This window comes from Lipomyces tetrasporus, assembly GCF_029532465.1.
Source record: "Lipomyces tetrasporus strain NRRL Y-64009 chromosome Unknown POJ06scaffold_7, whole genome shotgun sequence".
Lineage (NCBI taxonomy): Eukaryota > Fungi > Ascomycota > Lipomycetes > Lipomycetales > Lipomycetaceae > Lipomyces > Lipomyces tetrasporus.
The window spans coordinates 572,396-598,059 of record NW_026611602.1 but is presented as its reverse complement, the minus strand read 5'-3'; the positions used below and the strand labels follow the sequence as shown (position 1 = coordinate 598,059).

At 50.3% G+C, this 25,664-nt stretch overlaps 8 protein-coding genes across 8 annotated transcripts; 5 read left to right on the top strand and 3 right to left on the bottom strand.

Moving 5' to 3' along the window:
- Window positions 1–846: 846 nt before the first annotated feature.
- On the top strand, window positions 847–7,102 carry POJ06DRAFT_130960 (uncharacterized protein). Its single transcript, XM_056184362.1, has 3 exons — window positions 847–1,439; window positions 1,564–6,949; window positions 7,001–7,102. The coding sequence occupies exons 1-3, from the start codon at window positions 978–980 to the stop codon at window positions 7,054–7,056; spliced, it is 5,904 nt and encodes a 1,967-aa protein (XP_056042664.1). The 5' UTR covers window positions 847–977; the 3' UTR covers window positions 7,057–7,102.
- Window positions 7,103–7,490: 388 nt separating this feature from the next.
- POJ06DRAFT_256346 (uncharacterized protein) lies at window positions 7,491–8,425 on the bottom strand. The gene is made up of 4 exons (XM_056188008.1): window positions 7,988–8,425; window positions 7,895–7,926; window positions 7,739–7,820; window positions 7,491–7,681 (listed from the first exon to the last, which is right to left on the bottom strand). Exons 1-4 carry the CDS (start codon window positions 8,075–8,077, stop codon window positions 7,655–7,657), a joined length of 231 nt encoding a protein of 76 aa, XP_056042663.1. The 5' UTR covers window positions 8,078–8,425; the 3' UTR covers window positions 7,491–7,654.
- Window positions 8,426–8,446: 21 nt separating this feature from the next.
- On the top strand, window positions 8,447–12,066 carry POJ06DRAFT_211988 (uncharacterized protein). The gene is made up of 2 exons (XM_056185453.1): window positions 8,447–9,463; window positions 9,529–12,066. The coding sequence occupies exons 1-2, from the start codon at window positions 8,587–8,589 to the stop codon at window positions 11,862–11,864; spliced, it is 3,213 nt and encodes a 1,070-aa protein (XP_056042662.1). The 5' UTR covers window positions 8,447–8,586; the 3' UTR covers window positions 11,865–12,066.
- A 5-nt stretch (window positions 12,067–12,071) lies between these two features.
- Window positions 12,072–14,308, top strand: POJ06DRAFT_130919 (uncharacterized protein). Its single transcript, XM_056184361.1, has 2 exons — window positions 12,072–12,345; window positions 12,411–14,308. The coding sequence occupies exons 1-2, from the start codon at window positions 12,172–12,174 to the stop codon at window positions 14,148–14,150; spliced, it is 1,914 nt and encodes a 637-aa protein (XP_056042661.1). The 5' UTR covers window positions 12,072–12,171; the 3' UTR covers window positions 14,151–14,308.
- Window positions 14,309–14,519: 211 nt separating this feature from the next.
- POJ06DRAFT_184528 (uncharacterized protein) lies at window positions 14,520–14,789 on the bottom strand (the record flags this gene model as incomplete). Its single annotated transcript, XM_056184765.1, has 1 exon — window positions 14,520–14,789. A coding segment is annotated over one exon (270 nt), but the record flags the coding sequence as incomplete, so codon positions are not given.
- A 2,155-nt stretch (window positions 14,790–16,944) lies between these two features.
- POJ06DRAFT_256334 (uncharacterized protein) lies at window positions 16,945–20,906 on the top strand. The gene is made up of 4 exons (XM_056188007.1): window positions 16,945–17,495; window positions 17,546–18,969; window positions 19,026–20,213; window positions 20,276–20,906. The coding sequence occupies exons 1-4, from the start codon at window positions 17,414–17,416 to the stop codon at window positions 20,762–20,764; spliced, it is 3,183 nt and encodes a 1,060-aa protein (XP_056042659.1). The 5' UTR covers window positions 16,945–17,413; the 3' UTR covers window positions 20,765–20,906.
- Window positions 20,907–23,097, bottom strand: POJ06DRAFT_256333 (amidase signature domain-containing protein). Its single transcript, XM_056188006.1, has 6 exons — window positions 22,963–23,097; window positions 22,573–22,895; window positions 22,042–22,518; window positions 21,351–21,991; window positions 21,145–21,296; window positions 20,907–21,090 (listed from the first exon to the last, which is right to left on the bottom strand). The coding sequence occupies exons 2-6, from the start codon at window positions 22,852–22,854 to the stop codon at window positions 20,975–20,977; spliced, it is 1,668 nt and encodes a 555-aa protein (XP_056042658.1). The 5' UTR covers window positions 22,855–22,895; window positions 22,963–23,097; the 3' UTR covers window positions 20,907–20,974.
- A 543-nt stretch (window positions 23,098–23,640) lies between these two features.
- On the top strand, window positions 23,641–25,315 carry POJ06DRAFT_130808 (uncharacterized protein). The gene is made up of 6 exons (XM_056184360.1): window positions 23,641–23,749; window positions 23,898–23,990; window positions 24,058–24,202; window positions 24,261–24,624; window positions 24,675–24,847; window positions 24,899–25,315. Exons 1-6 carry the CDS (start codon window positions 23,737–23,739, stop codon window positions 25,044–25,046), a joined length of 936 nt encoding a protein of 311 aa, XP_056042657.1. The 5' UTR covers window positions 23,641–23,736; the 3' UTR covers window positions 25,047–25,315.
- The last annotated feature ends 349 nt before the right edge of the window (window positions 25,316–25,664 follow it).

The following is a 25,664-nucleotide window of genomic DNA, read 5'->3' as shown; positions in this document are numbered from 1 at the left end:
TGGCCGTTGTCTTGCAGCATAGGCGGATATCAGTTTCGACGTTGCCATGGGTGGCCCGTGACGAGTGGAGCAACAAGCTTCGCCAGTCAGTGGCCATCGTACTGCTATCGTCACTGCTGTACCGCGACACACAATCGTGGAAAGCAAATGGCGACGTATATCCAAAGATGGCACTGACAGCTCGTGTTTTTACTCTGCGTGCAGGCCTCGTCGGTGTCGAATAAGAGGCTCTTCTATACCGAGAGCGGGGTGGCAATTCGTTCGACCACTCTTGCTTCTTATGTTTCTGTGACATCGTCTTATGGCTATAAAATGTGTACTTCAATGTTTTGTTTCATTTTGTAAATAATTGTAATACTGTATTATAGTTTTATATAGTGAATACGAACCGGTCTCATTAAATCGGTCTTGTCCAACGCCGTCTAGGACAGGACGCAATTTTTGCAACCTTTTCGCAAGACCTTGTTCTCACGATCCAGGGTCCATCATGACGTCAGGCTTTAGCACTCCAGGGAGGCCGTGACGTCACGACGCAATGTAAGAAACCATTTACCCGGCACTGTTCTGGTAACAAAACTGCGAACGTTGCTTACACGGCCTGCCCCAAGACGCTCCCACCGCGTTCTCATACTGACACTCACACAACGCCGCTAATATTACACCATCATACCCGCAGCTTGAAACGCTCTTCTCGCTCGCATCCAGCATCACCATCCATACACACTATTTCACAGTCAAGATACACCAGTTGTCCAGTTACAATCGCCACAGATGTTGTGCGCATGCCGACACTGTTGACGGCGGACGTTATTCCCGAAGTCTTTACACCGTCGTTTCTTTCCAGTGACTAGCTGTATATTGTGGTATTTTAATACTAGCAGCTAGTCGGAGTAACTTCCACGTACTTCCGCGCTCGGCCTACTTTGGGTTTTCTCGACGATTATTGGATCCAACGCCGGTGGCCTTCCGTCGCCGTTATGGCTGAGTGTGGTGACAATATATTGAGCCCAGACACAGATTCTGGAGACGCGCACCTGCCTCCGCCCATGCAGTCTGATAACTCGTCAGCTTCTACGTCTTCTGCCATATCGTCATCGACAGTGCCCACATCGTCAGACACCAGCAGCCACGATTCGCCTGATATACACGGCAAACTGTCCGGGTACAAGGACGTGTCGCCTACAGCTGTCGTCGAAGAAATCGCGTCCTCGACTCTGGCACAACGAAGACCACGGGACCCGAAGGGCCTTACAAAGGCATATATCATGGACCCGCCACTGTTGGCCGATGAAAACTTGCCGTCCAAACTTGCACCATCACCAGAGTCATCGCCAAAGTCATCAAGTGCGCCACAGTCGCCTAGTCAAACTCGCGCGGCAAACTCGCCGCTGAAGCTGGATCTGGCCTCTAGTCAAATGACGATAGAACACTTACGAGAGGTCAGTCTCTACTTTTATTCTGTTGGGCTTGATTCGATGGTTTGGTTTCCCTATGTTCGGATAGCGGACGTTAAGGCTACCACTTACACTATGAAGTCTTCGAATGTATGCTAATAATTTACAGGCTGTCAATGTTGCGCAAGTGTCCAGTTACCAACACTTGGACCGGAAGTCCCCTGACAGCAAAAGACCGACGGTTTCCTCGAATGACCAGAGTCCAGTGAAGCCACGTGAAGCGACAGTGCGCGCCTCGCCTGAACGTAAACCATCAGTTGCCATGGTAGAGTCGTCATCGTCAGCTAAAGTTCCGTCTGCGGCGACTTCAGAAGCAGTGGACGCCGCGCCGTTGGCAGGATTCTCATCAGTTCCAACAGAGTTTAATCCAAGCTACGATGATCTCGAGATTCCGACGCCAAAGCTCTATGATCTTGCACTGAAATTGAATACGGATCCAGGAATTGATGAATACTGGCGCAATCTGGCCGAAATATTGGAGTCATTTTACATGGCGAAGCGTGTATCGCTGATTGTCCCGAATGATCTTACGGATATAGCGAACACTCCATGGGGTCTAAAAGGCGTCTGGACATCAAAAGCATTACCATGGGCGTTGTCACGACTACAATATCATCGCGGGTCCCAAGTCGCTGAATGCATAGAGCGGGAGGCGGACGGCAAGAAGCGCGATACCATCCAGGAAGATGAGGAAGACAATGACAGCAACTGGGAAGATATGTTTGACGAGTCAGAAAACGAATATGACCGCCATGGCAAACCTGTGTCGCCTGACACGGACGAGGATGTGGACGCTGATTACAGCAGTGGCCCTGTCGATCCGACCACATTACCTACGAGGGGGTTACAGCGAGAGGAGTCAGGCAATACCATTGTAGAGCGTCAATCTGCAGATTCTGTTGCGGGTGAGGTCAGCGATAATGAAGGACCACTTTTATCAAGAACGCATAGGGATAGCACTCACTTCAGTGGGAGGATTTACTCTACCCTGCGATCACTGGAATCGGATATTGATCCATTAATTGACAGCCTAGGTGTCAGCCGTGTTCTTCAGCGGGGGAAAGTTGTTCTTTTACAGCGAGAGTATCGCAACTTTCAGGACACGACTACTCAACGGAAAGGCAGGAAAGCAGATACCGAGCCGCGAGGTCGCCGTCACTCCACTGCTCTGTCTCCCAGCCGGTCGGGATCACTGCAGTCGAACACTGGTGAAGGGTTGTCCGTCGAACGACCTGCACTTCCTCATCGGAATGCGTTCACAGAGAAGAAGGACCGACTAAAAACAACGCTGAAGCCAAAGTTGCGGGATCCATTCGATGATGCGGGTGGAAGCCTAATGCCACATGCCCGGTCGTCGGATTTGCCATATGAAGACTACGAGCAGGCGATACTGTCACCGTGGTCACATTCCCCAGCACCGTCACCAGCTATATCGAAAGATAATCAGGAGAACCCCTTTTTTAGTACTATCATGCCAAGCGTTGACAATGCGTTTGCATCACCAGAAGAGACCGCCTCAACGTCGCCACTAGCAGATATGCATGCACCGGTTAGAGCTATCGGACTCGAATCAAGCTATTCGGTTATTCACATTCCTTTAATCCATCCCTCGATATCGAGGTCAGTCCGTACATCTGGAACTCGAAAACGACATATTGTGCCGATCGCGATCATTTCGATATTGTCGGACGTTATTCCGTACCCGATAAATTTGGTGAAGTCGCTAACATCGTTTGCACCTCATATGGCTTCCTCGTACTCGCTCGCAGAAGCGCACTCGAATCTTCGGTATCAGATCGAAATGACAAAGAAATTGCATACCCGTCATCATCGTGAGGGTAGCCGTTATCATAACGACAAACATCATCACAGACATTCTCGAAAGTCTAGCGTGACGACTCACAGATCCAGCAGCTTTGGCGGAGTAGGTAGTGGCAGCTACTTCAACTTAAATCAGTTAAGCGATTCTGCAGGGTCGTCCACTACCTCTACACCAACATGGGAGACAACAAGTGCGGCGTTAAATGTGGGTGGCGTAAACAGTACACTGATGTCTTCACCTACGGTGCCGTCGAGCTCAACGGCAAGCACTCCTGGTGCATATTTCTCGATAGCAAGTAGCACTAGGGCATCGCCTGGTGTCACACCTGACGGAGCACCGTCCGAGACAGTTCCTCGGCCGCAAACCCAGTATAGACCCCAGCGGACCGGTCGAACTGGTCGATCACATGATTGGTCAGGCCCACTCCGTTCGACATCACCTCTACCAAAGTCGCCCATCTTATCGGTTTCAGCATCTCCCTCACCTGCACCGACCCCACCGACGAGTCAGGAACCGCAGCGTCTATCTCGACGGAAATCGGATGGCTTGTCTCAGATGCTACCTCCATCGCCGAGACTACTCCGCACCATAATTGACTCGATTCCGGTCCATTTATATATTGCGGAGCCTGGTACAGGAGCGATTACATGGGTATCTGCCCGTGCCCTGGCGTACAGTGGTCTGACGGCGGAGGAATATTGCCGGCAGCCCCAAGTGCGTAGGTTCTACTCCGACGATCAGCCTATATTCGATCGAGCGTGGAGAAATGCCTTGAAAAAGGGCGATTCACTAAGTTTGCAGCTTCGGATTCGACGATTCGACGGAGCATACCGATATTTCGCTGTACGTGCTGTTCCATTACGGGATTCGAAGGGTTCCATTGTACATTGGTTTGGCACGAATATGGACATACACGATCAGCGCGTGGCAGAGCTTGAGTCGTACAAGCAAAGCGAGAAACTTGCCAGTGAAAGGAAATATCGCACTTTGGCTGAGTCTAGTCCACTGATTGTTTTTACTGCGACGGAGAACGGAGGTCTCACATATGCAAATAATCAATGGCTACAGTACTCGGGTCAATCAGTTGAGGAAGTAAGAAAATTTGGATTTTTGGCGAATGTTCATCCGGAAGATAGGACGAAGTGTGCTTTACCGAATGTGTCCAAAGAAAGTCAATTTTCCACGGAAGTTCGGTTGCGTAACACCGAGGGACAGTATAGATGGCACCTTGTCAGATGCGTTTGCGCTGCGGGCCCACTACTATCAGCGCATTCTACCGCTCCTGGGCTCAATAAAGAGGGCGGGACACGGCTTCCAGGCATCTCGGACGCTGACGACGATCAGTCATCTGATCTGGCCTGGTTTGGAACATGTACAGATATCAACGAGCATAAGTTAGTTGAAGAGAAACTTCAGGAGGCAAAGGATGCTGCCCAGCGAACTATGGAGTCCAAGGCTCGATTTTTGTCGAACATGTCTCACGAAATCAGAACTCCTCTTATTGGTATCTCCGGTATGGTCAACTTCCTCATGGATACGACCTTGACAGCGGAACAGTTAGATTATTGCCATACTATTTCCAGCAGCTCGGAAGCTTTGCTATCTGTCATCAATGATATTCTCGACTTGTCGAAGGCAGAGGCAGGTAAGATGCGACTCAATAAAGAGTGGTTCCATATCCGATGGCTGATTGAGGACGCGAACGACTTGCTCAGCACGCTTGCGATATCGAAAAATCTCGAGCTCAACTATATCGTTGAAGAGGATGTTCCTCCTCTTGTTAACGGCGACCGCATCCGAATCCGGCAAGTTTTGCTAAACATCATCGGTAACGCAATCAAGTTCACCAGCCGCGGCGAGGTCTTCACACGCTGTTCGGTCCAGAAGCGAAATCAGAACTCGATCATGTTGCATTTCGAGTGCCATGACACTGGCGCTGGGTTTGCGAAGGAAGACGAAGTTCTTATGTTTAAGCCATTTAGCCAGATAGATGGTACTATGACTCGCAAGCACGGCGGCAGTGGTCTTGGCCTTGTCATCTCTCGCCAGCTTATCGAGTTACACGGCGGCACCATAAACTGCCGAGGCGAGAAGGGTAAGGGTTCGACTTTCTACTTCAGCGCGGAGTTCGGATTGCCGACAGACGAAGACCGCCAGTCGTCAAGCCCGCGGCTTAGATTGGGCTCCCACAGATACTCGTCGTCATCATCTGCTTCAATGGAAAGCACTGCGCACCATGTGGGGACTGTAGACAAGCATTCACCGATCTCGCTGCGACCAACCACTTCAACATTGCAACACACGGGTAATGTATCAACACCGCTGTCGCTGCCGTCACCGATTGGTGAATACCCGCTGTCTTCGGCAAATCTGTTGACGCCTGGGCTTTTGTCTCCTGGATCTATTACTCCAAACACGAGTGCTGCGGCCGCTGAGCGATTAAAGAATGTTCAGTTCAAGGCGAAAGATCCTCGTAATATGCGATTCCGAATTCCGTCAGATCCCCACAAACGCGACAAACAGGAAGAGTTGTCTCCGGAGGCGTTGACATTGTCACCAGTTGAGAGCACGCTGTCTGCTGAGGACGCTACATATGAGAAGACTCGTGTGTTCGCGGCTATAGTGTGTGAATATCCCTTCACTACTGAAGCGATCATCCATCACATTCGGGAGTCCCTACCTAGTGACACCATTCTAGAAACAACACATGTTACGAATTACGAAGCCGCCTGTGATCTCATTTCTGTACTCGGATCGCGACCTCCAGGCTCGTATAACCAACAGCCGTTTACGCATGTTGTCATAAACGTAGCCGATTATACCGAGATTGTGTCACTTTCAGCTAAGGTGTTCTCCAACACTGAGGTATACGGCAACACTAAGGTGGTGGCCATCACGACGCCAATGCAGAAAACGGCTATTTTGCAGAACTTGCGTGCGGATGCATCTGGCGCTTCCTCGACTATCCCGGAGAAGAGCAACTCATCGACATATGTGACTGCTCTTGCCGACAAAGATAGTGCGCCGCCGATGACTGCGGGAGATCCAAATCGAAACAACACACTGGTGGACTACAAAATTATTGAGAAGGAGTATGCAACGCGATTTTTCTGCGTTTCGAAACCGTTGAAGGTGTCGCGGATGGCTGCCGTTTTTAATCCGTCGCGCGGAAGCAGTTCTGGCGTTCCCGGTTCATTTCAGTCGACGCTCGACGAAAGGTCCGGTGCAAAGGACCAGAGCGCAGCCGCATCCCGCAGGAAATCATCGACGAGAAAGAGTATATTCCGTGAGCTGCAGGCGGCTGTGGGAGGCAAGGGTCATCGTGTACTGCTTGTCGAAGATAATCCTGTCAATCAGAAGGTCCTCCACCAGTTCCTTGCTCGGGGCGGCTTGACTGTTGACACTGTCGCGGATGGCGAGGAATGCGTACAGAAAGTATATTCATCAGGATTAGGATTCTATGACTTGATTATTTGCGACCTCCATATGCCACGGAAAGATGGGTTCCACACTTGCGCCGAACTCCGGCGATGGGAAGACGAAAATGAAGTTGTCGACCGGGTGCCAATAGTAGCTCTCAGCGCGAACGTGATGTCCGATGTTGCTGAGAAGTGCGCAATGGTTGGATTCTCGAGATACGTTTCGAAGCCGATTGACTTTATAGTCTTTAAAGGTGCGCTATTTGAATTCTTATTTGTGAAATTCATAACTGACCGTTACCTAGATGTTGTTGCAGAACTACTTCAGGGAAAGCAGCCGTCGGTGAGCGGTGACTATTAGTGTATTTAATTTATTTCTTTGTTCATATTTGAAATTTTGTTGTAAGTGATAGTACTGTTTGGCAAAGTTTGTTTACTATGCTGACAATATTCCCAGTCCAGGTTTGATCATTTCCTGCGTGCACGTGATGTCACGCCCTGTTATTGTCTAGTATCGATTTCTGTGTATTTTTGGCAAAGTTATTCATTGACTGAGTATGGTCGGACATGTTTTCATCATCGAGCGTTATGGTAAAAGCGGATTAGTTTTGATTTATACGTGTACGAGTATGCCTTGTGGGTGACTACGATGTTTGTTTGGTTTTTGTGATACAATTACTGGTCTGTTACAATGTACGTTATAATTGGTTAATGTTTACTTAGTGCTGGATAAAAGTTGTTTAGTGAGTGAGTATCTTGCATGGATATATGTCTCATCTACTTCGGAATATTGTGTTATTACTATACAATATGCAATGTCATACTATATTATATATCGGTCAAAGCTCATAGTGGCTGATATTATTTCTGCACAAACAACGAATTAACGCCGTCCGAGTGTCCCCATATTGCCTAGCAACGCCTGAACTCAACTCCGGAATGAAGCATGGTGGAGTTGATCAACCTCTGAATTTCTGTAACGTAGTCTATGACATCAGCCATTAGCGTTCTTGTCCTGGTCATGCGATATCCATCATGAGTACCTCTAGTGCACGTTCAATATGCCGTTGCCGTAGGACTTTGTCGCCAGCCTGTCGAGCTTCGATACTGGCTTCCTTCAGCAGTCTAATAGTCGACGTCAGCTTGACTCATACAACCTGCGAGAATGAGTTGTTTGAGGACCAGATCATGTCACATACTCTTCAAGAAATAGTATGTAATCCAGATACACCTATTCGAGACAATGTCCGTTAGTTCATGCCAAGTCAGCACGAGGTAAGGCATCGGCATACGAGAACATCCGCCCTTTTCGAAATGTTGGTATCTTTGGCGTTCTTTTTCACAATACGACGAAGTGAAGATCGAGGAAACAGGCGGCCCATGATCGATATGCGGTCACGGGCGATGTATCAGCTAAATTGCGAGCGAAATCGAGCGCAACTCTGTCGTGTGGTTTGTTTATATGCGTAGCGATGGCACGCCTGTGAGAAGCCGCACGACCTAGCGACTGCTAGCGCCAATGATCGGCAAGATCAAAGACGCGACTAAATGCCGAAGAGACTGAATGGAAATATGTTAGGAAATCGATGCTAACGAAGTCATTGGATTTGCACGCTGGACCAGACTCGTTGCGGGACGTCTATAGTTACCAAGCTACGCGGCATAAGCATAACTCTCGGAAACGACCCTGTGCACAGGGCTTACCGAGGACGAAGCGAAGTTGTAAACTCCCACCACCACGCCGGTTCCAACTATCTTTAAAACACGGTCGCCCATAATTTCGCTTTACAGGCCCCGTCAGCGCTCTCTTTCCGCAGCCAATTCACCAGAGAACCGTTGTGAACTCAATTTACTGTCTTCGCAAATAACAACGTAGCAGCACCGGCATGCAATGGCAGATCTTTCTCGCGGCCTCGATCTGCCGGACTCTCCGCGCTCGTTGTCTGACCGGTATCTGCCGCCTGCGCTAGTCCCGTCCTCAGCCACCAGCGAGGTTGTCGATCTCATACCGTCTGTCCAAGCTACGACGTCACCTTTACCGACGCCTGAAGCGCCGACATCCTTTGCCAATATTCCCGACAGACAGACAGAACTGTCGCCGTATTTGACTGGCAGTACCAAGACAAGGCAGTACCGAGAAGACGACGATTATTACGACGATACAGAACGGACACATTCGCCTGAGGGACCACAAAGTGCGGCAGCTCTTCCGAAGGAGTTGCCAATATCGGTGGAACACGCTACGCTGCCGGCGACTGTTCGCGTGACCCAGCAAATCGAGACGGAAGTGTATGATCCCTGGCAAGCCAATTCTGGCCAAATGGTCACGCCCGCGCCAGTGCGTGCAGATCTTCAGTTTCCGCTCGTGTCAAAGCGGGGCAGCTCGCGAGGTGTTGTTGATGATGATGACGACGACGAACGAGTGCGCGAAAGTACGCGACGTCTGCAACTGATGCTCTCTGCCACCCCGCCTGAGCCATCGGAAGACGATAATCAGATGAGCGTGGATGAAGTGCTACACGATCATACGATCACGGCAGAGGAGAAGCGGCAGACTTTGCAGCACTTGTTCGTTGTAGCGGCGAGTAATGGCGACATGGATCGGATTCGGAGGATATTAGAACACGCCGATTCTAGGAGTTACGTGGACGTCAATGTGCCGGACGACGAAGGAACGTGTGCATTGATTTATGCCGCATGCTTTGGCCACGGGGACGTCGTCAGAGAGTTGGTTGCACATGGAGCAGAAGTAGACCAGCAAGATAAATGTAAGCCTTTCTGGGAGTCGTTAGGGAGTCGTTGAGGAAGAATCAGCTTCTAACGTATCCTATAGTTAAATGGTCACCGCTGATGTGGGCAACGACTAACAATCATGCTAACATTGTCAAATTCTTACTGGAAAATGGTGCATCTCCGGATGTCAAGTCAGCCACTGGCAGGACTGCTCGTGACTTCGTGGGTCCTGGCAGTGAAATATCTGCACTCATTGGAACCGACCGAAAAGGCGACATTGGGCTACATAACCTCGAAGATTATTACATTGATGGCGGTAATCCTGCTCTACGGTTTGGAGAACAGTTAGCTCAAAGCGATGTGAAGCGTCGTGTGCTGATGGAATCTGCGCTCAATCTCGAAGTGGATCTGTCTAATCTTGAACTTGGTGATGTAGTTGAGCAAGATTTCATGGAGGAAACAGAGTTTGACTGGGAGCATTGCTTGCCAGACCAAATGTTTGTCTTCTCTGCCGAAGACATCCCGAAGATTTTGGATCTCGCTATAACGCGAATGCAGCCGCTTCGATCCGCATCGCAAAAGCCCGTGCCCGCCAACGTGGTATTCTTGTCCGCTCGTTTTGCTCACTATTACGGCACGCCAGAACTCCTGAAAGGTCTGCTATTCCCGGCTATTGAGCGAATAAGCGACATGATAGAAGTGCACGAAGACGACATGACCTACTTGGCATTCTGGCTTTCTAACGTCACATTGCTGCTCTACTACCTCCGTAAAGACATCGGGATGATGGAAGCTACGGTTGAATACCAACAGGAGCTCACAGAACTCGTGAGTGAGATTTTTGTTCTTCTTATCCGTGACGCAGAGCGTCGCCTTGATCGAGTCCTCGACTCTGCCATCCTCGACCATGAAACAATCCCCGGGCTCGATGATATCCAATTTCAGCGTGAATGGCGTATCTTCCGGTCTGTAAAGCGGCCGGACAGCAATCGTGCGGTTAGCCCAGGATCGGTTAACAATAGTGGACCAGACTTGGCACAGATACGGCCGCCGTCGCCCGCGAAGATGGCACTGCCAGCACCACGAAACGTGACATCGTTGCTTAGCTCGACGTTATTCGTGCTAGATCTGTATGAAATTCATCCAGTGATTGTGCTGCAAGTGATAGGACAAATATTTTACTGGCTGAACGCGACCATATTCAATCGAATAATGTCTAATAGGAAATATCTTGCTCGTACAAGAGCAATGCAGATTCGTCTAAACATATCTGCCATTGAGGACTGGGCGCGCGCTAATAACCGACGGCCGGTAGCTATTGAGCCAGGTGTTGGCGGCTCAGGATCCGGGATACTTCATGAGAGTGTTGCAGATTTAGCGACACGTCATTTGGCATCGCTGGTGCAGTTATTGCAGTGGTTGCAGTGCTTTTCGAGTTTAGGCGATGACAAGGATGGTTTGATTGCCACTCTGCAGCAGCTACCGTGTTTGACGGCGGAGCAACTTTTGCATGTGGTCCAGCGGTACCGGCCCGAGGTCGGTGAAGATCGGATATCGAAGAACGCGCTGAAATATCTTCGCACACTGGAGCAGCAGCAGAATCAGCCACACAGCAAGGCGCCAGCAGGTCGGAAGTCGAGGTTGTTCAATCAGACTCTGCCGAACACACAGTCACCAATCCAGACGGGATTATCACATTCTCGCAACTCGTCCATGTCTCACGACATACTTGCAAATGGTCCAACTTCCTTGGAAACCACAGACAATGTAACCACGGCCATGTCCCCTCGCTCTACAACATCTCCATCGGCTTCTTCTTCAAAATTCGAGACTCCAATTACAGACAACAGCGCAAATGCAAACAACACGTCTTCAAGCGATGACGAACATCCGCGAAAAACAGGAGTCTATTTAGATATAAGTTTAATACTCCCCTTCGTCTTCCCAACTACGACGGAGATGCTGGTAACCTGGGGTGCCGGCATAGGCGGCACTAATCGCGCCCAAGCGCAACGCCACGCACCTGTTCTTCCACCAGAATACGTTGCTAAGCTGGACGCCACGTCGAGCTTGAGCACCGGTGTTCCCAGTGTGAAAAGCGGGATGACGGGGACGAATGGGAATAGCGGCGGTCGTGCGCGGGATAATTCCTCGGCTAGTCGCTATTATTATAACAGTGGGAGTCCGACGAAGCGGGGTGGGGATGGTGTTCGGAACGATAGTTTTGAGAGTATTCGGACGGGTAATACAGTTGGTGACGAGGATGAGGAGAGTGATGCTGGTGACGCGGTCGCTGAGGAGCGCAGTCGGCAAGATGCGTTGGATAACGCGCTTACAGCATCCAAAATAAGCTCGTTGGAACGTCAATTAGTGATAGAGAGCGAGCTACTCAGAGAAGAAGAGCAGAACAACAATCTTAGTGGGAAGTGGTATTAATGGAAGCATTTCAGGCGTAGTTTTGTATTCCTAGGTAATGTTAAGCCTTAGTGTATATTGTATTTGGATGTCTACTTGAATATTTGTCATGATTTAATCTACATGTTGGCGGTGCAGAAAATCAACCCCTGACAGAGATCGTGCGGCTTAGGAGTACGATTTAAACGTAGAACCCAAAGAGGATTTGTGCTCTAGATGTCGAAATCATGGCAAGCCTTCCGGCATATCTATGTTCACGATGACCTCATCGCGCCGATACTGAAAATTTGTTATAATCGTGGCGACCTCTGGCCATAAGCAGCGACCAATGGCAAAGAAAAAGGGAAAAGACTCCGTCTCCAAGAAAGCGCTCAAGGCCGAGAAAGCACTTAAAGCACAAACCAAATCCGCGGCCAAGGCCAAGAAGAAGTCGTCTAAGTTCAGTGACGACGACGCTGACGACGCCAATATCGATGATATTCTGGAGCAGTATGCTCGTGAAGTAAGTTTGCTTATTCTTTGAGCCTCGACTGTGGACCTGGGGGTAATGCTAAGTACACGGAATAGCAAGCGAATTTCCTGGCCGTAAAGATCGCGCAAACACCGCGCCCGAGTAGACGGCTTAACGCGACATTGATTCCCAGTCCCGCGCACCACGGTCGCAAAGAACTCTTCCTGTTTGGCGGCGAAGCCGTAAACGCGACAGGCTTGGCGGAATTCTACAACGATCTGTTCGTGTACAGTGTCGAGACCAACATCTGGCGGAAGGTCACGTCGCCGAACACTCCGCTGCCGCGCAGCGGCCACGCAATGTGTCTGCACCTTACAACGGGCGTGATCCTTCTTTTCGGCGGAGAATTTTCGTCTCCCAAGCAAAACACGTTTTATCATTATGGTGATACGTGGCTGCTGGACGGCGCCACTCGCGAATGGACGAAGCTTGATGTGAAAAAGGCGCCGTCAGCGAGATCAGGGCATCGCATGACCTACTGGAAGAACTACATACTGTTACACGGCGGGTTCAGGGATCTGAGCCAATCGACGACCTATTTGGGAGACTTGTGGGCTTTCGACGTGACAACTTACAAGTGGCAGCAAATCGAGTTCGCCACGAGCGCAATAAAACCTGAGCCTCGCTCGGGACACAGTTTCTTGCCGGCAGAAGATGGCGCGGTAGTTTGGGGCGGATATTCCAAAGTGAAGACGTCGCAGAAGAAAATAGTGGGCAAGGTACATAGTGACGCGTGGACGTTAAAGCTGTCCCAGGACTTGAAAACGGTAAGATGGGAACGGAGGCGAAAGAGCGGGTGGGCTCCGTCGCCGCGAGTGGGGTGTTCCATGATGTCTCATAAGGGGCGTGGGATTTTGTACGGAGGCGTGTATGACACGGAAGAGACTGAGGAGACGCTAGATTCGGTGTTCTATGGCGATGTGTATGCGTACCAGATTTCGGCAAATAAGTGGTTCCCATTGACGTTGCGACCGCCTAGAAAGAGACCGGTGCACCAGGAGAAAGCTAGTGCGCAGACGAAGACGAATGAGCTTGAAGAAAACTTGTCGCGCCTTCTTGGAGAGTCCGAGAACGAGGACACGAGAGACGCGAAATTGGATGACGACTCAGAGAGTGAGGCGTCGGACGACGAAGTTGTTACGAGGGTCGAGCATCCGGTTACGTTGTCGTTGCCGCATCCACGATTTAATGCTGCGACTGCTGTGTTGCAGGATTCGCTGTACATCTACGGTGGAGTGTGGGAAAACGGTGATAGGGAGTTTACGTTGGACAGCATGTACGCCATCGATCTCGGCAAACTAGATGGCGTGCGCGTCATTTGGGAGGACTTTGCAGAAGACCTTGCAAAGGCTGGGCAAGCCGAAGAAAGTGACGAGGATATGGATGATGAGTTGGAAGATGAGGAAGACGAGGATATGGACGAGGAGGAGGAAGAAAGCAAAGAAGAAGCGCCAGATGAAATGCAGGCTGACGAAGCAGATGAGCTCGCTGAAACGGCTGATAGTCTCAATATTGCGCCTGACCCGCGACCGTACCTGCCGCATCCTCGTCCATTCGAATCGTTGCGGAAATTCTACAGTCGAACGGCTAATGAATTCATGGAATGGGCTATTTCGAGCAACAAAGACGGAAGCAAACGTGGCAAGGAACTTAAACGTGACGCGTTCGAGCTGTGTGAAGAACGGTGGTGGGAGAGATGGGAGGAGGTTCGCGCGCAGGAAGATCAGTTGGAGGAGATGGGTGGCATTGGCGAGATAGTCGAGCGAGAGGCGAAGACGGGCAAATCGCGTCGGTAAATGTCCATAGAAGCTAGATATTGCAATCATTTCGGTGTTATGTTACTGCGCGTCAGCAAATGTATTATATAACCTATGTAATTGTGAATTGAAATACATGACATGCAAAGATGTAAGGCAATGTTTAAATCAACCTGACCAAACCGGATGACTGTAGAGTCTATTATACAATGAGATCTTCATATATACGTATAACATCGCTATTTTTCTTTGCTCTCGTCCTTGTCTGAATGCAGATCCCGGCGCCCGGACGGGGGACTATCGGTAAAATGTGGCGAGTACTCAGATTCAAACCCCTTCGCGCTTTGCATCAACTCATAAAACTAGTCCAACAGTTAGCAACGCAACCACGCGAGCCAGTACTTGCCGGTATACCTGAATAATCTGCTGATCGGACATCTTCTCCAACTTCTGTACATCTAGCTTTGCGTCTTTCCATTTGTTCCCCTCGACAGCCTCTGCGTACTGCTGCCAACTCGACAGAAACCCAATAATATGGAGCGGATTCTCGACGTCGCGGTGCTGCCGGAACTCGGACTTGACGTACTGGTCGCCGAGGAAACGGTGCTCCAGAGGTAGTCGTCGATGGGCACGAAGGAGGCGCCGGTAGAGCGGGATTGGCGGCAGGACATTGAGTTGGGGGATAGTTGTCCGCTCTGACCGACGGGATACGCGGGCGAATAGCGATGCTGATGAACGCATGACTGTTATATATGTTGCTGCGATAATGTCTCGTCGGGTTTTTGCGATTTGTAAATGATCCCAGTTCAAGTCGATTTGGTCAAGGGCTATTAATGCAGGGGAAACAACAGAAATGGATTGTACAGTAAGTCGCAACGTCGGCGTTGTCTATGTCTAAATATCAAGAGTCGATAATACTTCGCTCCCCATCGAACCTCCGGCTCTGGTCAAAAACCTGCAGCTTAAACCCTAACCATGTCCCGAAGACATCCGGGACATGGCCGAGTAATTACCGCCTGAATTGGCTTCCTTTTTTATTAGTCCGGGTAAGTTACATATATTGGCGAAGGTTTCCCGGTTCTAGGATTGTTAGCACCGTGAGCATAGCTTCAGGACTGTGCTTGGACCGGGAATTGGGGATGTACTGACTTGATATCAGTCGTCTGTAAATAAGCTGAGCCAGACCGGGAGTGGAAAGTTGGCTGCGAAACGGCGCAGCTGTAGCAGATTAGGTTGCGGCGAATTGGTCTAGTTGGTAGGCAATAAAATGTGTAGTTTGAATGCGCGAGTGTGCTGTACCCATTACATTATGGCAGGTGGCAAATGAATAGTTCGCAATTTGCTTCCGTCATCGTTGAGCTTCTGTACAAAATCAAAAGGTGTTGCCCAGTGTGGGACGCAAACGAAGCGCACGCGACCTTCAGAGCGAATTGTACGTCCTTCTAGGTCGAGAATAGGATGGTTTCAAGGACGGCCCGACGCCGGATGGCAAATGGACAAACCACTTGGAGTCAAAGACACTGGAGCGGCAGATATTTGGCGCTTTGTAGTGCAGTAGTTGTCGGACGCAAGGGTATCCAGAACAAAGAATGAGATCTGCTTTTTTGTTTTTTTGAGCAGTAGTTTCACATTTCGGTTCACCACGAGCTTGGTTTTCGCTCGATTAAAAACTAATGTTCTGACTAAGTTATAGTTATGAGTAAAAATAACAGCGATAAGACTGATTGCTGTTCGGAGCGTATGCGGTTATGACCACTTAGCCCACTAGGTTTGGTGTTATCACGACAAGTAGTCGTCGACCAATCGGAATCAAATATGAAATGAAGCCGAGGGCTATGTCAAAATGCAGTTCCGTTAATTCCACCGGACCTTCCGCCATTGCTTGGCGGGCCTTGGCGAAGCTTGGCAAGATCATGAGAATGAACCGTTCTCGGAGAACACCGTTGCTCTGACGCTCCGTAGAAACACGCTGTCAGCGAAGATGCTCGCAGTTTGGCCTGTTGAGATATTTTTGCAAGGGATGGTTTTATTTTGCGGCGGATGGAGAGTTGCCGTTGGGCGGATGTTGCTTTTTCTTGGCTTGTTGCCTATTAATGGGAGGGAAGACATCCACGCAGGCGATACACCGTGATAAACCCCACACCAGGCTTGCGGCGATCCCAACGCGTGCATGTGCATACGCTGCCCAGTCTATTTTTGATTTTGTGAGTTCCTCCGGTAGAGGGACAAGACACCGGCGTTCGTCAACCTGACCTGGAGCCGAGAAACGCCAATCCGGTTGAGGGATCGAGAGACGAGCGCAGGTCGCTTTTGGCCGCGTGCCCGCGTCAACGTCAATAACAGTGCCATTGTCATAGGCTTACTGCAGCAGAAAATAATACGCAAGCAACAGCAGCAGCTGCAGCTGGTTGGTCACGTGGGCACATGGCGGTAATCCGGGGTGCGAGATGACTGCGGCTCAGTATCGATAAAGTGATATGGCGGACGGGACGGGTGCGGAATCAATGACGTCGTGGCCATATCACGCACTCTGTGTTGGCGCCGCGCAATCCTCCAGACACCAGCCCATACACTTACAGAGCGGCGACGGCCGACTCAAACCGGTCTTGGAACAAAGTCATTCGGGGCGCGGCGCTCTGTAATTGCGTGGCACGTGAAGCGGAATACAAACTCTCAACTGGCTGTCTTTCCTCTTTAGGACTAGCTCCTGTAATGCCTGTCGTTTTCGGCCACAACGCCGGGCGACGGTGATCTCACTCGCGATGTGCCCTCCCAAAGGGCCTGTTGGGACCCATTCGAAAAAACGTCCCACGAGCTGGATAAACCTCGATCACATCTGGCCCGGTCACTCCCAACTCCGCGAACCCCCCCGCGATATGGGTGTCGACCAGGTCGTATGCTCGTCGCATGGCCAGATCCGCGCCCATGGCCAGCGTTGGCGGAAATTCTCGCCCGTGAGAGTCTGTGGGTGCCCGCCGAGTTTTCTGTATATCTGTATCTCTTCGCCTTCTTCTGGCCGGGCTCGCCTGCCTTGGGCCCTCTTCCTCTGTAACCGAACGTCTACTCTATATATTTGGCGCCTCCGTCCTCGTGTGTGCTACTGCTCTCTACTCATCCATCGACAACTTACGAGTGCTCTGTCTGTTCATTGACATTACCCACTCGTGTTATTCATCAAATTGCTTCCAATTCATCTACGTCTCAACACCCTCCCGTCGGTCGTCTGTCACTGTTGCCTACAAGGCGGTCGTCAACTTGGCTCCCACTCGTCGTTTTCATCTGGCTCACTACAAGTCCAAACAATGGTCAATAAGAAAAAAGACGAAACTTCCCAGACCCACTACTCGGTGCCACCTTATAGGCAATCTTTCGTTCAAGTTGCTGGTACGTGACTTTATTTATGATACCTCAAGTAGCCAACTGACGTCTTGTAGATGAGCTCAACACAAATGTCGAAACTGGCTTGACTGTGGTTGAAGCAGAACGACGTCTATCTGAGTATGGACAGAATAAGCTTGACGGTGAGAGCGGTGTCTCGCTCATGAAAGTCATCGCCAGACAGTGCACCAACGCCATGGGTCTTGTTCTGGTACTTGCCATGGCTCTGTCCTATGGTGTCAACGACTACGTCGAAGGAGGAGTTATCACCGCAGTTATTGTCCTCAACATCGTTGTCGGCGTCGTGCAGGAATACCGCGCCGAGCAGACTATCGACTCTCTGCGTTCACTCTTGTCGCCTACCGCCGCCGTCGTCCGCGATGGTGTTGTCGATCATATCCCCTCACTTAACGTCGTTCCTGGGGACGTTGTCGTCATCAATACTGGTGATGTCTTGCCTGCGGATGTTCGTCTCATCGAGACAATGAATTTCGAGACCGACGAAGCCCTCCTGACTGGTGAGTCGCTTCCGGTACTAAAGGATCATGCGATTGCGTTCGCCGACGAGGTTGGTGTTGGTGACCGCATCAATCTCGCGTATTCGTCGTCGACTGTTACCAAGGGTCGTGCTCGTGGCGTTGTGGTTGCAACCGGTATGGCTACCGAGATTGGTCGAATCGCGGCCTCGCTCGCCGGCAAGAAACGGAAGTCCGGCCGATCGATGAACGCGCGCAAGTATGGTCCTCTTCAACTGGTGAGGGGGTTTTCGCTCCGACTATGGGACGCAATCGGCAGCTTCCTTGGTCTCACGGTTGGTACTCCGTTGCAGCGTAAGCTTGCTTTATTGGCGTACTTCCTCCTCTGCTTTGCGTGCTTGCTAGCGCTCATTGTCTTTGCCGTCAACAACTTCAATGCTTCTCACGAAGTTGCAATCTACGCTATATCGCTTGGTATTGCTATCATTCCCGAGTCCTTGATTGCTGTTCTGACTATCACCATGGCTGTCGGCATGCGTCGTATGGTCGCTAGGCGTGTCCTTGTTCGCAAGCTCGACGCACTCGAAGCTCTCGGAGGTGTTACTAACATTTGCTCCGACAAGACGGGTACTCTTACCCAAGGCAAAATGTTAACACGAAAGGCCTGGATTCCAGGCGTGGGTGTCTACTCTCTCACGGAATCGCGCTCATCAGTCGATCCGACATCCGGCAACGTCGAGCTGGTTCCATACACGCCGCCTTATCTAGAGAACGATAAAGAAGACGACATGTCACCAATCGCGGTCTCGAGCACCGCTGAATTTACGCCGTCGGGGTTTGATGAAACAATGGCCGGTACGAACAGCATGATCGTCAACCCCAGTCTCCCTGAAGTCACGAACGACCTTGCTGCCTTTCTCGAGGCCTGTGCCCTTTGCAACATTGCTACTATTCGCTTTGACAACGACAAGAGCCAATGGATTGCTACCGGCGATCCCACTGAGGCATGCTTTTATTGACTCGATTCACACCATGTTGCTCGATACTAATTGATACATAGATTGCCCTACAGGTGTTTGCCCACAGATTCTCGTACGGAAAGAAGAGTCTCATTGAACGGGGCTGGAGCCAGCAGGCTGAGTATCCATTTGACTCTGACGTTAAGCGTATGTCTGTTATCTTCGAGGGACCTTTGGCCGAGAAGTCTGCCAATCGTGGTGAGGTCATTGTCTTCACCAAGGGCGCTGTCGAGCGTGTCCTTGATCTTTGCACTGGCATTGGCATGGGATCCAATTATGAGGTTATGTCCGAAGGCAAGAGGGCCGAGATCATGTCTGTCGTTACGGACCTTGCGGGTCAAGGTCTTCGTGTTCTCGCCATTGCTCGCCGTGTCGAACAGAATCCCAAACCATCTTATCTCGACTACACTCGGGATCTCGTCGAGAAGGAGCTCACGCTTCTCGGGCTCGCCGGTATCTACGATCCTCCACGATTGGAGACGAAAGGTGCCGTCATGCAGTGCGTTGCCGCTGGTATCAAGGTCCACATGCTTACGGGTGATCATCCTGGCACAGCCCAAACCATCGCTCGCGAAGTCGGCATCATTCCTAGAAATTCAGACGATCTGCCCCCTCGTGTTGCCAACACGTTAGTCATGACTGCTTCCCAATTCGACGCACTTACGGATGAAGAGATTGACAAGCTTGAAACACTTCCTCGAGTCATTGCTCGGTGTGCTCCTAATACCAAAGTCCGCATGATCGAGGCTTTGCACAGACGATCTGCCTATGCCGCAATGACTGGTGACGGCGTGAACGACTCTCCAAGTCTAAAGATGGCCGACGTCGGAATTGCCATGGGTATGGGTGGTTCTGATGTTGCCAAATCCGCGTCGGACCTCGTGTTGACGGACGACAATTTCGCATCCATCGTCTCTGCTGTCGAAGAGGGCCGTCGAATGTTCGAAAACATTCAGAAGTTTATCTTGCACTTGCTTGCGAGCAATGTCGCCGAAGTTCTTCTACTAGTTGTCGGTCTTGCGTTCAAAGATGATAGCGGATTGTCTGTCTTTCCGTTGGCACCATTGCAGATCTTGTGGATTAACATGATCACCTCGCCTGGTCCTGCATTTGGCCTCAGTCTTGAGCCTGCTAGCAACGACATCATGAAACGACCTCCTCGTGACAATAAAAAGGGTATATTTTCTTGGGAAATTGTGGCTGATACCCTTGTCTGCGGTTGCATTATGGTTAGTTCGATTCGTCTAATGTTTGTGATTTATTAATAACAGAGAACCTAACTATCATATAGGGTGCCTGCTGTCTTATGAGCTTTACTGTCATTGTCTACGGCCATGGCAATGGCGAGCTCGGCGAGAACTGCAACACTGAGTACAATGACTCCTGCGACGTCGTCTTCCGAGCTCGCGCGGCTATGTTCGCACAGCTTACATGGCTTATCTTGATCAGCGCCTGGGAATTCAAGAGTCTCCGCCGGTCAATGTTCCGTTTAAATGCCGACGACAAGTCTACTTTTCCCTTCTTCAAGGACATGTACCGCAACAAGTTCCTCTTCTTCTCCGTCCTTATCGGCGCACTGTCAGTATTCCTCGTCATCCACATCCCGACCCTCAACACGGATGTCTTCAAGATGAAGGCGATAACCTGGGAATGGTCCCTCTTGGCGGTCGTCATGGTCATTTTCATTTGCGGCGTCGAGGCGTGGAAGTTTATTAAGCGCAAGACTGGCTGGTTTGCGCAACATCAGGTCATGTCAGAGACAGACTTGATGTTGGCTTAGGTCAACTTGCTTAAATCATATAGTTTGAGTTTGTCTTTTTTTTTTTTTGTTTACATTGCATTATGTTGGTCGGGCTGATGAGCATTGAGTCCCGTCAGTATTGTTAAATGAGTATAGATATTTCGATCGTCAATCATGTGCATTAAGTAATTACACTGTTGGTCATGTTGCTGACTCGACCATTTTACATCAATACCTCTCTTGACATGACTAAGCTTTCAAAACCTCTTCGACACGCTTTACGACAGCCAATAGCTTCTCCTCGGCCAGGCGGCCGGCAACAATTTGCAGGTTAACTGGCAAACCATCCATTGTCTCGGGATCATCTGTAGTCGCGGTCAGTTCATCATGTAGAATCGTACGCCAAATGAGTCACTCACACAACGGCCAATTAGTTCTATCCCAATCGTTGCGGGGAATATAGGCCTTCTGTTCCTCGTTCAAGGAATCGATCTCCTTGTCGACTTTGGACACCGGGAACACGGCCGCGCTGTAATCTAATCCGTTCCAGACACGGGTATATCCGACCCAGCTATGCCTCGGTCAGCAAACTGCCACACAGAAATAACAAATTCGTCGAACATACTTCGTCGTACGGCATGGGACAGCAGTGTGCGGGCATCCAGGCGCCAGAATGAAGTCAATAGGTTCGCCAGTGCTGGTCAGCTTTCCAGACGCGTTCCATTTGTCGAGATACTTCTTCTGGAGCTCACGCTTGAGCACCATATTGTGCCAGTATTCCGGAATAGAAATAGGGGGACCGCGGTTAACCATTGCTTCAACATACGGCATAAACGGTTCGCCCATCTTGTTGACGTCGCTCTTGACATCCTCGCCACCGTCCGCGATATAGAACTTGTTCAGGATCGGAACCAGGTCCTGGTGTAAGTCGGGTGCGGACCATTCCACAATCTCATGCCCCGCGGCCTTCAATTTCTCTGCTGCTTCGCGGAGCGTGCGTTCGATGGGCGGGTGCACCCGGACCACGCCGTCGTCCTTCATGACGCCGATGATGAATTTCTTTTGGGACAGATGTTTGTCGAATATTTCCTGGCGCCACGGAATGGGAATGCATTTCGGGTCGAGCGTCCAGGGCTCGTTCTCGATGACAGCTTTTGTGATCGAGATCAGCGAGTCGAGATTGCGAGTCATGGGGCCGATAACACTGGGGACGTGCTCCTGGCCATCGATGGTGACGGGCACGCCTTCGTACGGAATTCGCCATGCCTGCACACGTTAGTCTTTATTTCATCAAGGCGTAGACGACGGGGACGCACGCTGGGTCGAAGACCGTATCCACCGTTAAATACCTGGGGAATACGGACGCTACCACCGAGATCGGTACCCCAGCCCATGATACTGGCTTTCAGCGCAAGCAAGGCACCCTCCCCACCAGTCGATCCGCCTGATGTGAAATCGCGACGACGCGGGTTGACGGTGCATCCCCACAATGGGTTCTCGCACTCGCACCACATAATACTCTGCGGCAGATTCGTCTTCGCAATCACAACTGCGCCTTCCTTCTCGAAGATAGTGACGAGAACTGCCTCCTTTGACTTGTCCGTCACCGGATTGTTCGCGCGGCCGACGTAGCCGAGTGTGGTATCGACGCCGTAGACGTTGAATTGGTCCTTGAGAGTCAGCGGCACGCCGTGGTATTTGCCGACGGTCTTGCCTTCCTTGGCGTAGTAGTCGTCGAGTTCCTTAGCGCGTGCTAATGCCTGTTCGAAGACGACTTCCGACAACGCATTTGTCTTGAGATGTCTCGTCAGTCGTGCTCGCATTCATTCTAAGTGAGATGAACATACTAACTGATGTGCAACAGTAGCACGCTTGATGTAGGCACTGACAACCTCAGTAGCAGAATACGTTCCCTCTCTTATCTTCGCAGCAAGTGTATCAATATCGTCAATTGCCGTAATCTCCTTGTCCTTCGCAGAAAGTAATCCGTCCGCGCCTCCTTTGTCGAAAAAGTCGTACACGTACAGCTCGTCTTTTGGCGGAAGGGCCGACTCAGGCAGTGTGTACGGTTCAAGGAGCTTTGCTCGGTCGGCGCGCTTTTGGGCAACCACTTCTTGCCAGGTGACCATGGTTGGTTGTGAAAGGAGTGTAGACGATGTGAGTAGATTGTCTGTAGCATATTAGCTGATTACCTAAATACGGGCCCGAGAACCTTGGACGGGTACGGCGCGAATTACCTCTTGAGAACGGTCCAACTCGAGGTGGTTGACGCGGTTACCAGAAGTTAAGGTCTCAGGGAACAATATGCCAGAGCGGAATTAATAGACAGGCGGGCGTAAGGGTCATGAAGTTGGCAACGGTTTTGGTGTGGCTACCGAGCCCGGAAAGTTTCCGGGCCTGATTGATTGTTCTCATTGTTCGAACGGTCAGGCAGTGCCGGCAACAGCACCCAATCTCAGTGCAAGTTGGTGCACGCGACCCTGGGACGATTATTTGCTAAGTAATTTACGGAAGGGTATGGAAATATATGCAGCCCGGCGTACTGAGCATTAATCAAGTCTGGTTCCACTTGGAGAATGGCTTTGTCTCGCACAAGATCCTAGCTATGCTGCAACCATAGGCACATGGCCGTAATTACTCAATTTTGACGCAATTCGTCTATCAACCGCACCACAAAAATCTAGATCGATTGCACTTTCACATATCTCAAATTCAGCCCATTTAACTCATGCAGGCTCGTGGACTGGTCTGTTCGAATCGTAGACCATCTCCTAGCATGCCGCCTCGCCGTTACATAACTGCATCAGCGCTCATTTGATTAGTAGCCGCGCGATAAGCCGGCAGCTTATCGGGCCGAGCTGAGACTACTATACAAGCGGCATACCCTAAACACATAATGTCCGAAGATTATTGGTGACATGGAAAACACAAAGACGTAGAAATAACCACCACGCTCGACCACTGCTCAATACGATAAGTTTATTCATTGCGCTTAGTTCAACTTTACAACAATGGGAAAGAAACGTGCGTTATTACTTTGTCCTGATTCATAGTTTGAATAAGTTCGTCAGGGTCGCCTCTTCGTATTGCGTCATATGTGGCGCTTAGAATGAGCTTCCCGCGGGAAATGCGACTTATTGGTAGAATTGCAGCTAACAGCTACCGGCTAAAGGCGTTCTCGTGTGCTATGGCGTCGACATCGATGCTGTCGCTGGTTGGCTTGGATCCTATGGCGGAGAGGACTCATCCAACGATATCTCCCGAGGTCAGTAGTTAGTCTACCTGCGATGACGATGGATCAATGGCTCAGACATGTTCTGACCGATGAGTAGGTCTCTGGGCTGGTACCATTGGCGTGCGCCGTCTTTTGAAGTTGTTCGACAAGTACGGCATCAAGGCTACGTGGTTCATTCCGGGCCACTCGCTTGAGACCTTCCCGGAGGAGTGCGCAATGATCCGAGACGGTGGTCATGAGATGTAAGTTGTTATCTCTATTAATGCAGCAGTTTATAAGCTTGCTAAGTCTTCATCACAGCGGTCTCCACGGTTACTCCCATGAAAATCCAGCAGACATGACAATTGAGCAGCAAGCCGACGTCCTCGACCACACGTATAAGCTCCTCACCAATTTTTGCGGCAAGCCACCGAAAGGTAGTGTCGCCCCTTGGTGGGAGACTTCAAAGGAAGGTGCTGAGCTTTTGCTTAAATACGGTATCGAATACGACCACTCTCTCAGCCACCACGACGCCCAGGCTTACTGGCTGCGTACTGGCGATAGCTGGACTAAGATCGATTACTCCAAAAAAGCATCTGAGTGGATGAAGCCTCTCATCTATGGACAAGATACCGGTCTTGTTGAGATTCCCGGGAACTGGTACATCGACGACTTGCCTCCTATGGTAAGTGTGACTATGGCACTAGGCGCTAATGACTAACTCAATTGCGTCAGATGTTCATCAAGGCTAGCGCCAACTCTCACGGGTACGTGAACCCGCGCGATATCGAGGATATCTGGAAGGATCACTTCGAGTACTTCTACCGCGAGTATGACGAGTTCATCTTTCCTATGACCATCCATCCTGACGTCTCCGGACGACCACATGTAGTGCTTATGCACGAGAGGTATATAAGCTTACCTGATTCTGATCTAGATTATTCTCTAATTAAGTTTAGGATTATTGACTTCATTAACTCGCACGAGGGCGTGGAGTGGGTTACCATGGGCGAGATGGCTGACGATTTCAAGTCCAAGAACATGCCTTCTCCTGGCGCACTTATGCCCGCTCCTGCCGGTGCTATTCTCAAGGAGCAGGAGAAGTGATTAGGTAATGAAAGCTGAAGTTGAGTATATGTTTTTGGACAGTGTGTGATTGCTTGTTGTGCACTAGGGTAATGTAGTGCTGTCGAAAAGCCTTCCTAGGGAACTCTTAGATTTGGGGCCTTCCTGGTGCTGAAAGTAGCAGAATACCAGCTAGTATAATCTCAGAAGTTGCTCTGGCCGATTATTTTATATTAACATCGTGCGTATCTTCCGCACGCAGAATTTTGATCTGTCTCAACGTTGGCTGTCTCGCGGCTAGCTTTGCATTAGCGGAGGCAGAAGACTAAGATTTTGGCGTGGGGCACAAACCGAGCTTAAGCGTTAGCACTTCGGATGGAATACTACCTATTAGTAGTTCTGCTCGAGTGTTGACTTGGCCTGGCGATGTGATCTGTGTTGCTGTAGCAAGGCTAAGGCTTAGTTGGGTTGCCGGTTCTTATAACCGCTTCTTAAAAACCTCTCTTATCTATTGGCAGCATCATCTGCAGCCTCTGAGTTATATCATAATGTGTTCGGCCAATTACATGGACCAATAAGTTAAACTCCCTCATAAATTAACTGGCTACCGCGGCGACTGCCGGGATTGGGTACCTTGTATGATTCATAGTTCCGGTCCTC